Here is a 12,838-nt window from a genome sequence, read left to right on the forward strand (position 1 = left end):
CTGGAGAAAAGGGCCGCTTTGGCAATTGGACTCTATGGCATTGAAGTCCCACCCCTCCCCAAACCCCGCCCTCCTCAGGCTCCGCCCCAAAAACTTCCCACCCGTGGCGAAGAGGGACCTGGCGATCCTACCTGTCTTGCCTCTTTGCAGGTTGTCTGCTAGATCACAGTGCCTCAGCCTTTCATATTTTACGTTCTACGAATCAGTCTAGCTAAGAACCTGTGTCCTCCTATGATAGAAATGCCCCAATGATAGAAATGCCCCAGAGGCCATTTCATATGTTGACAGGCATTCCATTATGTTATTTATCATTCACGGTAAGTGTGAAGGACACAAAAAATTGCAGAAGTATGATGAATAATCTCTGGCAGGGAGGGTCGGCAGGAGATGGGCCATCCCATGTGCAAGAGGACACTGGAGTGAGGAAGAGCAAATTAAACACTGCATGACACTCGACTATGGCCACTTATGCCTGGGAGGTTTCGCCTTGGATTTGCCACTCTCTAGATGCACATTTTCCCCATCCAGATTCTCAAAACTCTCCATGGGGGCTTACTGTTGAGTTTTGAGAATTGGGATGGGGAAAATGCGCATTTAGAGAGCGGCAAACCCAAGGCAAAACCTCCCGTGCATAAATGGCCCCCATCAGCATCGCCACCATGATAGCATGCCACTAGTAGAGAACAGCTGTGTCAGATGAGATGTATTCACAGTGGGTAGCCGTGTTAGTCTGTTTGCAGTAGTCAAAAAGGGCAAGAGTCCAGTAGCACCTTAAAGACTAACAAAAATATTTTCTGGTAGGGTATGAGCTTTCGTGAGCCACAGCTCACTTCTTCAGATGAGATGTAATAGCTCTGACACTCCCCCTGGTGATGGCCTTTTGTACTGCATCGGAAGCAAAGGAGACTCATTTCTTTATCTCCATTTGGCCAGCAATTATTGGCTTCTGAATTGCCCATCCTGAAAACAGGATTTGATAGGAATTGATAGAAAAATAAAAGTTTTATTACGGTTCTTTAATAATGGCATGTTCTAACTAAGCTTTGTGATGGATTCCCCGTGTGTGTGTATGTATATAAAGAAGAAAATATATAGAAGCCCCACCTACCTTACAGAGTGTCCGTTGTGGGGAGGGGAAGGAGATTGTAAGATGGTTTGATGCTTCCTTAAGTGGTAGAGAAAGTCGGCGTATAAAAACCAATTATTCTTCTCCTCTTCCTCCCCACCCCCCTAGCTTTACATTATCTGCATTTGCAAGGGCAACATACCTCTGTTTTGGGGGGAGATGTAGCCCCCACTTGATTTTAGGAGGATTTCAAAATTTTCTGCAAACTTGAAGGATCTCCCAGGTCTGCAGAAGAATATCCCCTCTCTGAACTCAACCCCCTTCTCTGGGACTATTGATCCACAGAGGGGCCAGATTCAGCATCGGATATGTGTGTGTGTGTAAAGTGCCGTCAAGTCACAGCTGACTTATGACGACCCCCTTCTTGGGGTTTTCATGGCAAGAGACTAACAGAGGTGGTTTGCCAGTGCCTTCCTCTGCACAGCAACCCTGGTATTCCTTGGTGGTCTCCCATCCAAATACTAACCAAGGCTGACCCTGCTTAGCTTTTGAGATCTGACGAGATCAGGCTAGCCTGGGCCATCCAGGTCATAGGTCATCGTTAATTACAAAAGAGAAAAACAACCACATAGAAGTTACAGTATATTTTTTTACTTAATGTTAAGTTTCCACCTTGTCCATCTGCCAAAAGGGAGTTTAAGACAGGTCACACACATACACTGTTGAATAAATATTGCTGCATCTTAAGGCAGGATTGGATAAGAAGTGTGTTCAGATAACCTTTGTAGAAGAAGAAGAATTCATTTATTTGTTTAGCTAGATAACCTTTGTAATGAAAGAGGCATACACAAGGGGCGTGTTCCCCAATTGCTTGCTGCACATTTATAATACCTCAGTTTTCATTGCAGCCCATGTTTTAAGAAAGGTGAAAGAACCTGATCTTAATTCTTCATCCAGGCTGTCTATATGAATGCTTGCTGTTAACTCGGTGTAAGTATCCCTTTAGTACATGGTACAAATCAAACAACTCACATTTATTATAATTGAGATTTAATTCCTAATTAGGGCAATCCTTTTGTTCTTCGTCCTTGCTGTTTTTCTTTTAATGTACAGTTTCATTCTATGTCTTCAGGTTAAGGCAGTTGCATGTAAGGCCAGCAAAGACTCAAACGACAAGGTAAACCATTTTACGGCCATTTATTTTCCTGGCTTTGAGTCCTAGGTGACGCGAGTTTCTCCTTTCAGAATGCCCGTACAGAACTCGAATGAAAAGCTCTGCATCACTTTCAGGTGGTGTCCTACAACTTACGAGATACCATATCCTGCGGATCTTATGACACAGAAATTTGACCACTTCCGCTTCGTCGGAAGGCTCTTCGTAGACAGGTTGCTTCATGTCCTCATAGGAAGACATAATCACAGCTTGAAATAAATTGATCAAGACGCAGATCATGACCATCATGAATGAAGACAGAAAGAGACTTCCTAGCACTCTGTTGGATGTAAAGGCGGTGTCTTTAAAAGCTGAAACACAGTAAGAGAATACTGTCTGAGCAGAATGAGTCATCGTGTTGTAGTTCCATTCATATTGGCCAAATACCAGGTAGCCAAATGCCATGTAGACAAAAAAGTATACCGCCACCACCAGAGCCATGGAGCAGATCCCAGGGAGGGCCGCCAAGATGGAGCGTTGAGCCAATCGCACATCATAAAAGAACCGGGAATATCGCAGCGTTTTCAAAATGATAAAAAAGATCAAAAAACCCAGAGTAATCCTTATTGTTTCATCAATGTGGGAAACTTTATGGAATGGAATGAACTCATTTGGATGAAGTAAATACAACTCTATTAAGCTGGAAGCTAGCTTAAATTTGAAGGAAAGGTTCAAAAGGAAAAACAGACAGACTGTCTTTACCCCAAAGTTAATTAAGTTAGAAACATTTCTGATGTATTTTAATCTCTGTTGTTCCATCATGCAAAGTTCATCAATGATATAAAATATGAGCATATACACAATAGTGATATGCACAAACTTTTGTGTCATGCTTAGCTGTGTGAAAATTGGGAGACTATATGAATGGATCAACAAGCTTGTGTTAACAGGGCCTAAGTCAGACATCTCAAAAACAATGGAGATACTGCAAAATAAATCTGCATCTGGATGAAAAGTTGTCAGCTCAACTATTAATGCCCAGGTATTTTCATCCAGCCAGCCTCTCTGTTCTAAAAAAACTATTCTTTTTGTTGAATTGGCCTGTTGCTCTTCTGGATAAAAATGAAAAGTATAACCTCCCACTCCATAAGCATTTAGTAGTCCATATGAGGTATATTTCCATTGTTCAGGGACTGAATAGTAAGCGTAGCCTGAAAAATTGCTGAAAGGTTTGGAAGCAGATTTATTGACAGAGTTTGACCATGTCCCAAGGTAATCTCCTTTATCTTCTTGGTCGCGTCCATACTGATGAAGGCAATGGCTGTTACTAATCAGAAATTCATTTACCAAACTGTGTGGGTGAAAGCATTCCTTTGATGTGTTTTCTGCTCTTATTTGTCGCATTCTAGGCAACCCCAGGATTTTGGACCAGGACTTTGAAAGATAAGCTGGGTGGTCCTTGTTGTGGATCAAATGTAGAAAGACGTTCCTCAGCCAGGAGTAAACATGCTCTACCTTACTTATGTCTGAGAGCCCCTGAGAGAATTTGCTATGAATGCCTTGATTGTAGTAAAAACTAGTGGTGTTTTCCATTGAGCAGGCGATACTTAAAATAAGAATTAAAAAGACAAAGTGACATATGACATCCTTTATGAACACAAAAGCTTGGTGTTGAACCTTGTGCTTTTTCTTAAAAAGCGTAACTTCTTCCTCTTCCAAGGGATGGTACTGTTTGGTGCCTCGGAGCCTGACTAGTTCATAATGTAACTCGCGCATCTCATCCGCATCCATAGTTATGTTGTCCAGTTTAATCTCTAAGTAGGTGTGTCTGCTTGACCATGGGATGTTTTCACAATACTTTGGATAGAGTGTCCTCAGGGCTGGGAAAAAAACAACATTCAAAGTCTGAAGCAAAAACACACTCTCACAAAATGAGATACTAGAGGCTATAAGCCACTCAAAAGACGTTTCGTAGTCATAGGACAGACCATAATATATGATAAAAAATGATGACACTGTAGAAGTGATCAAGAACAATATCCACAGGACATAAACATACCACCAGGAAATTATTATTTGTGGGCTTTTATGAAAGAGCATGATGCGATTATTTAGCGGCTTTATCTGAGGATATGGATCTTTCTTCTCATTTCTGTTCTTAAAATTGTTGGTGGCATTGGCATCACGAACCATGTCCTCTTCCTTCGCAATTATATTTGCATCCCCCTCAGACACAGTACAGTTACTCCGTTTTTTCACTGCCTGGCCCCGGCTTTTTCTGTTCAGCTGTTCCAGACCGTATGAATCTGGAGTGCTTTGGAAACTATCTCCTGAACCTTTTGAAGCAGTTTCTACAAAGTACCATTTCTGCAGACGCTCCTTCCAGTTCCTAAGATTTCTAGACATGAAAGCAGAATATTCTTTGGGCTGAGTGTTAGATGAGTCCTGTGGCAAAGGCTTCTGCTGGGAGTACTTGAACAAAGCTGTTATGAACATCTGTAGAGGGAAAGAAATGAAAGCACTATGAATTCCAATAAGCAGCGCTCTCAAATACAACGGCTGTTCAGAAACCACTAGTTTATCTTTGTCAGCATTGAAGAAGATAAAGTTAAATAGTAGGGTGCACAACAACATGGCTAAGCAAGAAGACAATCTATGGAGCCTGTTCAAAGAACTGGTGCTGATGTGAACAAAAACAGAAAGCCATAAGTGGGTCTCTCCCAGCTCACAGGCGAGAGTTATCAAGAAGAAATCCATTTTGCTTAAAGGCGTAGTTGGATGAGTGGCAACAAATGATCTCTCTATTAGACCATCACCCTTATTGAGTGCAAACCATTTTCGGCAGATGAACATCCACGATTGTTTGGTGAATACATTTTGCACTTTGATTCTACTCAAGAACCAATTAGGAGATGAACCTCCATTATTGTGCCACGCGTGAAAGGAATAAATATCTCCGAGGTCATTCTTGCTCGTCAGGAGAAAAGTGTCGACAGCCCCACGAACGAGAGTTGGGTATTCAGGGTGTCTTAAGCAATGTATGTCGCTAGCGTCTTTGTGGCCTATCAGTTGAATGAAAACCTCGGCTGTGGTTCCTGCTCCAAAGCGACTCCCTGTGTATACTGTGACAAAGTAACACACTTGGTCGTAGGGATCGTTGTCTGATAAGACTATGACGTGGTCTTTGCTTTCCATATCAGCCCTGTCCTTCCTCATTGTCCAAACGGCCAAGCAAAAGTATATGACAAAAATGAAAAGTACTGTCATTGTTGTTATTGGATTGTTGTGGATCCGTACCGGCAAGACCTTCTTCATATCTACTGGATCAGGGTACGCACTGATTTTGCCAGCCAAAAACTTCATGTCGTTTTTGGAAGTTCTTCTTGGTCGAGGACTTGCAGCCCTTGAAGTACGTTTTTTGGCTGGACAGATGCAATGTAATTTCTCCCAGCTCGTCTGAGGGCCGAGGTTGCAGACGTTTTCTTTCCATTGACCCTGGATTCCATCTAGGTATAAGCAGTCAGCAGTAAAAAGCCTGATACCAACAACCTGAACCCTTGGGCCCCACATGAAAGGGTCTGATTGTAAAACAATAGACACGTTCAATTTTTCGGCTCTGTTGCCTTGGAATATGGATCTGAGCAAAGAGTGGGAAAGACAAAATATATAAGAAGCTTGCGCTGCACATTCATGGACCTTAGATTTATTTCCTCTTGTTATGGTATTTTTGTTATGGGAAACACTGAAAGATGCGATAGGAGGATGACTGACGTTGAGGCCTAGATAAACAAATATGTGGAAAGTAAGCTTCAGTTCGGTCACGATCTGGATGAAAACTTCTTTGGAATTCCTATGTACTTCAAAACTGAAGGCTCCAGTTGTTTTGTGGAGTTCTCTGTCATGCCCAATGTTCAACTCAAAGATGGCAGAGCCCTCATATTTTCTAGTCATGATCATTTCTGCTAATTCAGGTATGATCCCCCCTATGTCGCCATTAGATCTGGTTCCTGTCATCTTGAATCCAGTCACCCTTGTGCTGATATCTTTTGAAAAGGGCAACCAGGGGAAAGGGTTTTGATGAAATTCAAAAACAACAGTGGAGACTTCAGCATCTGCTGGCAATTCATCACGACCCTCTTGATTGATTTTGGAATAAAAGCAATTCTTACAGTCTCCTCTGTTAAAGAAAGTATCAGGAACGCCCCACTTTTCATCTTTCCTGAATGTAATGGTCCAGTCACTACTTTCCATAACCGTTTCATTTTCTCCAGGGACTTTACCTTGTAAGATAAGTTCTGCTAACATCTCAGTGGCAGTCAGAGTGCCTTTCACCCCATTTTTATGGACATTTCTGTAGTCTAACAGAGAGGCTTTCAGGATATTGGACAGCCCTTCAAAAATACCAGTGCTGAGAACTTCTATTTCCTTAGAGCCTATGTTTTTATCTCTGTACTTTTTCAGTTCTTTACTCAGTTCTTTGAGTTTCCTGACTGCAAGGAGTTGTGTCTTCCTATTTACTTCTGTGACTTCCTGCGTTATTTGAGAAATTCCGGAGACCATTTGAGTTAGTTCCATCATGCCTGTTGTAGGGATTCCTGCAGACTTGTTAAGAAGGATTTCCCGTAGTTTGGTCTTAGAGGAGTGAAATCTTTGCAAAGCTTCGATATTATTTAAAGCGGAAGCCACCATGTAGACAAAATAGCCTGCCTTAAAGTAATCCCCACTTTCAAGAAAATATGTGATTGGAGCCTTTGGGCCACTGGAAAAACCATGTAATTCATTCAGAATAACGTCTGTTTGCTTGCCTTTGAATGGACCACGTACCTTTGCCTGTAAGGTTAGTTGAGAAAATGCTCCAAGGGCATCATATACCTCAATATATATTGTCAAGGTGTATTGCTTAGAGGGGACGCCAATGGGTAAAAAAGTTGGTGGGATTTTAGATTGATAACCAAAATACACAATTGTCCCCAGGGTACTGTTTTCTATTGAAAGCATTCTGGTAATTGTTAGAGTGTGTGATGCCGCTCTGACTTTATATGTAAGAGGCAAATGTTTATCTTTAAACCCACTACAGTGAACAATGAATTTTGTTAGAAATACAATTCCTGTGCTCGGCTTAAGCAAGCACTTTCCAATCTGAGGTGGAGAATTTACAAAAAATAAATAGCTATTAGCAGATGGCTGGTGTCTCCAGAAGCTTGCTTTTAGGGTAAGCATGTATTTTTCTTCTGTCATATTTACAAAACTCAGTGGTTTTATACATATGTATGGACTGGACCTGCCAGTTGAGGTCTTGGCATCCCAATCAAAATTTATTTCGGTGAAATTTGCTGTGAGAAGTGACCAATGATAGAGTGGTCTGATCGATTCCCCACAGTTTATGCACTTGCCAGAGAGACAAAATCTTTCGGTGGCCGTGACTGACCTGCCACAATTTTCAATACATGTGATGTTCAGAATTGGCACAGAGCTTGGCTGCACATGAACCGTTTGTTCAGCCCACGCTGTCCTGCCACCCTTTTGAACCACGAGGCAAAAATAATAAACAGTATTTTCCTGAAGCGTTTCTGGCGGCACTGTTTGAACTGCGTCAGACGATGATGTCCATTTCAAATCCACCTGATCTGGACGACATTTTCCCTTCAAACTTAGCGTCATGGATACGTAGTCTGATTTTTGTTTGGTGCAGTACCAAGTAAATGTGACTCTTTCAGAAGGAAGGGCTGCCTCGGCATCGTAGGAATAGGATCCATCTAGAGTCCATTGATCAGAAAATCCAACGGTCCGGAAATTGCCTCCGGCAATGACAGCCACAAGACTACCTGGCCCAATCTGGACAAACACCGAATCAGAGCCTTCCACGCTCTCCAAAGCATCCACTGCTATTAATTTTACTGTGAAATTAAAGAGATACAAGCCATCATCCAAAGTAGAACCAGGAACCTCTAACACAACAAGATCTCGCCTTCCAAGGCAAGGTGGATAAAAAGGTTTTGACCAGTCAGGGGTAGCCTTCACATCTGAGACCTTATAGATTTTCCAGATGTTGTCTCTTTGTTTAGGACTTGGGCAATTCATCTGTATGTTAGCAGACAGAGTGAATGAGGTCCCTTTACTGTATTTTAAGATGCAGTTGGAAAGGTCAGGTTTCCAGATATTAACTTGCTTAATAAAACAATTGTGTTGAAGGCAGGCAACTGTGGAGTTGCTTTCCTTTGAAGCATAACTGTCGATTGTAGCTTTTAAAACAGCCCTTATCAGTCTGCTTCTAGTGCAGTTCACAGGTGCTACAAAGCCGGCGTACAAGGCAGGATTGAAAGGTAAAACAGAGTGAGGAATAAAATGGGTGGCGTTTTTGACACGATCCCGGTACGTATAAGCATTGTTTTGTATGAGGAACTCTTCTCTTGAATCATACAACTGCAGCTCGAAGGTCCACTCATTCTGCAGCAGTGGGTGTTGTATGGGAACAAACCACACAATATAGATCAAACTTTGTGAAAAAGAAGGACCACTGTTGAAAACATGAACTTCAATATTTTTCTCTGGGAAAGGCTTTTGTAAAAGGACTCCCTTCCGGTTAAGGTATAGATGCACGTTGAACCTGTACCATTGCAGTTGGAGAAACTCAATGGTAAAAAGATATGAGAGGCTTTGCTGCTGGTAGAAAAAGTAGTGCATGCCAGAGGGGTCCTCAGGAGCGTTTCCTTCTTGGGTGGAATAGTACAATCCCTGGGCAGGGCTGAAAAGATAGGTGCCCATCTTGATTTTGCTTGTGTTGAGAGTGAAGCGAGATGGCGGCTCACTCTTAGACGTTAGGCTTAAAGTGCCATTGGAGTACCCTAGTTCCCCTCTCAGTTCCCCGGTCCCCCCTTCTTCAGTGTAAAAATATATGCCAGCCACTACCTTCTTCCTGGAATGAAGTGGGATAGGGCCAACAGAGTAATTGTTCTGCAGAGCATATGGATTGTAGGTGGTAGACCAGAACCCTCCACTCTCAACATCCAACAGTCTGTAGGCCATTCTTCTGGGGCTTACACGTAAGAGGATCCAGAAGAGGCTGATGGTGCTATGAGTGACTGTGAGCCATTTGGAGTGGATGCTGAAAATGTGTACCAGAATGGGTTCCACCTGCAAGTCCAGGCTAAGGCTGACTTGAGGCCCGTGCTTAATGCGGAGGGAAGCAACATGTAGTCCTTGGCGGGTGTAATGCACACTCAGGTGATAGTTGAAGTAGGAGGTGCACATGCGGTACAATTCACCACTATGGGAGTGAGGAGAATCTGGACGATAGCCAGTGGGGAGGAGAAAGGTCACGGGTTCACCTCCTTGACTACTGTAGTGGGAAGGCCATCTTGAACCGCTGAGGCGTGCACACCAGCCCAGCTGCAGAGGTTGTTGCTCGTGGACAGGACGCGTGAGCGGCCAAAGCAGGAGAAGTTGGACATCTTGGCCAAACACTCCAATGCTCAGGTCATGGTGAAGGCACGTGGGCACTCTGCAGGAAAGTGATCCGCACCGGACGGGGATGCCGGTGGAGTCCCAAGGCAAGCGTGTGGCTCCTCTTTCTAGGCCGGAGCCCATCATCCACCGGCGTGGCCAGAGCATCATACTGGGCACCCAGGCTGAGCTCCAATACCAGCTACAATAAGAAGATGGCAAATCTGTCTTTCCCCGTCTAATTCTTGAAACAAACCCTGAGGGTCTCAGGCAGTACAGCTCGGTGTCTTCATCCCACAGACACGAAGTCCAAAGAGTGGAATTTTGCTGCTGACAGACACGGGTTTGTAGGTCTGAGCAGGTGACCAGCAGTGGTGGTGGCAGTAAACGAGGGGCCATGACCTCTGGGTACTGGAGGCAGCCCCAGTACCAGAAGAGGAGGAGGGAACTCAACACGCAGTGCATTTTAGGGTGACACAAAAGGCTAGAATCAGGAGTGGACCCTGGCTCTCTACGTCCCCAACTGCCATCGATGAAACATTTATATGAATTCTAGAATTCCACACGTTGCCCGGCAACCCGTGTCCGTACTTCCCTGTCCCCCTCAAAAAAGCAATGTCCCTCATTCTTAACCCCCCTCCTTGCAGTCTGCATAAAATGTTCCACCTCATCTTTCCTTCATCTGAAACCATGTCCTTATTTGTAAAAACGGGATATGGAGCCTGTTTGCATACATATTTTCTTAGAAGTGTGTGTGTGTGATTGTACACGCTCACGCACCCACTTTGGAGAACATTGCCAAGGAAGTTCCACCTCCTTTTGAAATATTGCTGGCCAGTAGAAACAGAAATGGATAAACATCTAAAGCTGCTTCGTACGGAGTTAGACTATTGGTCCATTGAGCTCTGACTGGTGGTGGTTCTCCAGGGTTTCAGGGATTCTAGCCAACCTGGAGCTGGTGACCCTAGGTTTGACACCTCTCAACACAGGGTTGGGTGCAATGAAAGGCTAGACATGGCAGGCAACGTTTGCTGAGTTTTGAGCCACTACCGCACAGGTAGCCTACATAGACAGCCCATTAGATAATGCCCTGCTGCCCTGGAGGGATGAGATGTGCGCTAAGTTTAACTAGTATGATCCTGCAGAGCAGGCTTATATAAACTCCATTCTTGTGTATTATATGGGATGCTGGGAGATATTGCCCGGGCAGAATCATGAGGGATCAGCAATCCTGTTGCTGTCATTCTGGGAAAAACTAGTGATAATTAGCGATAATGTTTTTTGTCATCAGTAGGGTTGCCAGGTCCCTCTTTGCCACCAGCAGGAGATTTTTGGGGTGGAGCCTGAGGAGGGCAGGGTTTGGGGAGGGACTTCAATGCCATAGAGTCCAATTGCCAAAGTGGCCATTTTCTACAGGTGATCTGATCTCTATTGGCTGGAAACCAGTTGTAATAGCAGGTCTCCAGCTAATGCCTGGAGGTTGGCAACCCTACACTTTGGCAATGACAGTGGTGCTGTAGATCACACCTAGGGGTGTGGGGAGAGCTCATAATATTGAATTATACCTTTTCTTCAAGTTTATTACAAGCCAAACCCAGCCTTCATTAAAATGCTGGCCTAGTTCATAATTAGGGTTGCCAACCTCCAGGTACGAGCATTTTAACCTGGTTGGCCACTGTGTGAACAGACTGCTGGACTTGATGGGCCTTGGTTTGATCCAGCAGGGGCTTTTCTTATGTTCTTATGAGACCTCCTGCTATTACAACTGATCTCCAGCCGATAGAGATCAGTTCCCCTGGAGAAAACGGCTTCTTGGGCAATTGAACTCGATGGCCTTGAAGTCCCTCCCCAAACCCCACCCTCCTCAGGCTCCACCCCAAAAACCTCCCACCAGTTGCGAAGAGGGACCTGACAACCCTACTCATAATGTACTTGTCCTGGTTTAATGATTCCTTATGGGGAGACCGCTCAGACAAGTTTTCTACAGTGTGAGAAGTGCTTTGTGGAGATCTATGAGGCTCAGTCTTATCCCACATGCTATTTAATCTCTATCTTTCATGGTTTTGGAATAGGGCGTCATCAATACTCTGATGACACCCAGCTCAATATTTCTTGATGCAGGTTGCCTGGTGATGGGGGGAAAGACTCTGAATCGGCGTCTGACTGCTGTAGTTAAATTGCTAAGGGTATACAAACAAGATGAAGCCAGATCTTGACAAGATGGAGGCAATGTTGGTTGGGAAGGCTGAGGTCCTGAAGGACATGGTGCTCCCCATTTTTGATGGGGTCCAGCTGATCCTCACTGACTCAGTTGAGAGCCTAGATGTGGTGCTGGATCCAGCTTTATCTCTGGAGAAGTAAGTTCATGCAACTGCAGAAAAGGCAGTTTTCCAACTCCACTTAGCTAGGAAAACGGCCCCCTACCTTGTCTCTAATGATTGGGACGCATGGATTATGGTTGCCAGCTCCAGTTTAGGAAATACCTGGAGATTTTGGGGGTGGAGCCTGAGGAAGAAGAAGAGTTGGTTTTTATATGCCAATTTTCTCTACCACTTAAGGAAGACTTAAACCACCTTACAATCACCTTCCCTTACCCTCCCCACAACAGACACCCTGTGAGGTAGGTGGGGCTGAGAGAGTGATGACTAGCCCAAGGTCAACCAGCTGGCTTCATGTGTAGGAGTGGGGGAACAAATCCAGTTCACCAGATTAGCGTCCGCCGCTCATGTGGAGGAGCGGGGAATCAAACCCGGTTCTCCAGATCGGAGTCCACCGCTCCAAGCCACCGTTCTTCACCGCTACACCATGCTGGGACTCACACAGCCTCCTCAGATATTGGAAGATCAGGCTCTTTTAAATAAAACCTCCCTCCCACCCAATACCTCTGTCCCTCAATTAGAATATAAGGTAACATATGTGGGGTTTATTACCATGAGGAAAGCTTTGTTGCGTGCAAGCGGGACACTGAGAACTGCAAGACAAGGTTGTAAAAGAACAACAAAGAGGGTTTTTATGTATAGACATTTAAAAGAATACTTCCGCACACACAGGCATCATTACAAAGTCCAGGAAGCCTGGTTGGGGCATTTATTTCCTGGGTTCAGCTCCAGGATGCAATTTAAATTCACTGGCACCCGAGATTACAGACTCTCCGCTTTAAAACCACCACTGGATGA

The 12,838-nt window shown here is 44.2% G+C and overlaps 1 protein-coding gene across 1 annotated transcript; it reads right to left on the reverse strand.

Moving 5' to 3' along the window:
- Positions 1-2,231: 2,231 nt before the first annotated feature.
- PKDREJ (polycystin family receptor for egg jelly) lies at positions 2,232-10,127 on the reverse strand. The gene has a single exon (XM_056862307.1). The coding sequence runs from the start codon at positions 10,125-10,127 to the stop codon at positions 2,232-2,234; it is 7,896 nt and encodes a 2,631-aa protein (XP_056718285.1).
- Positions 10,128-12,838: the final 2,711 nt, after the last annotated feature.

The sequence above is a fragment of the Euleptes europaea genome, chromosome 17 (genome assembly GCF_029931775.1).
Source record: "Euleptes europaea isolate rEulEur1 chromosome 17, rEulEur1.hap1, whole genome shotgun sequence".
Taxonomy (NCBI): Eukaryota; Metazoa; Chordata; class Lepidosauria; order Squamata; family Sphaerodactylidae; genus Euleptes; species Euleptes europaea.

Excerpts from the sequence above, each read along its gene's own strand:
- PKDREJ (XM_056862307.1), bottom strand. The coding sequence starts at position 10,127 with ATGCACTGCGTGTTGAGTTCCCTCCTCCTCTTCTGGTACTGGGGCTGC.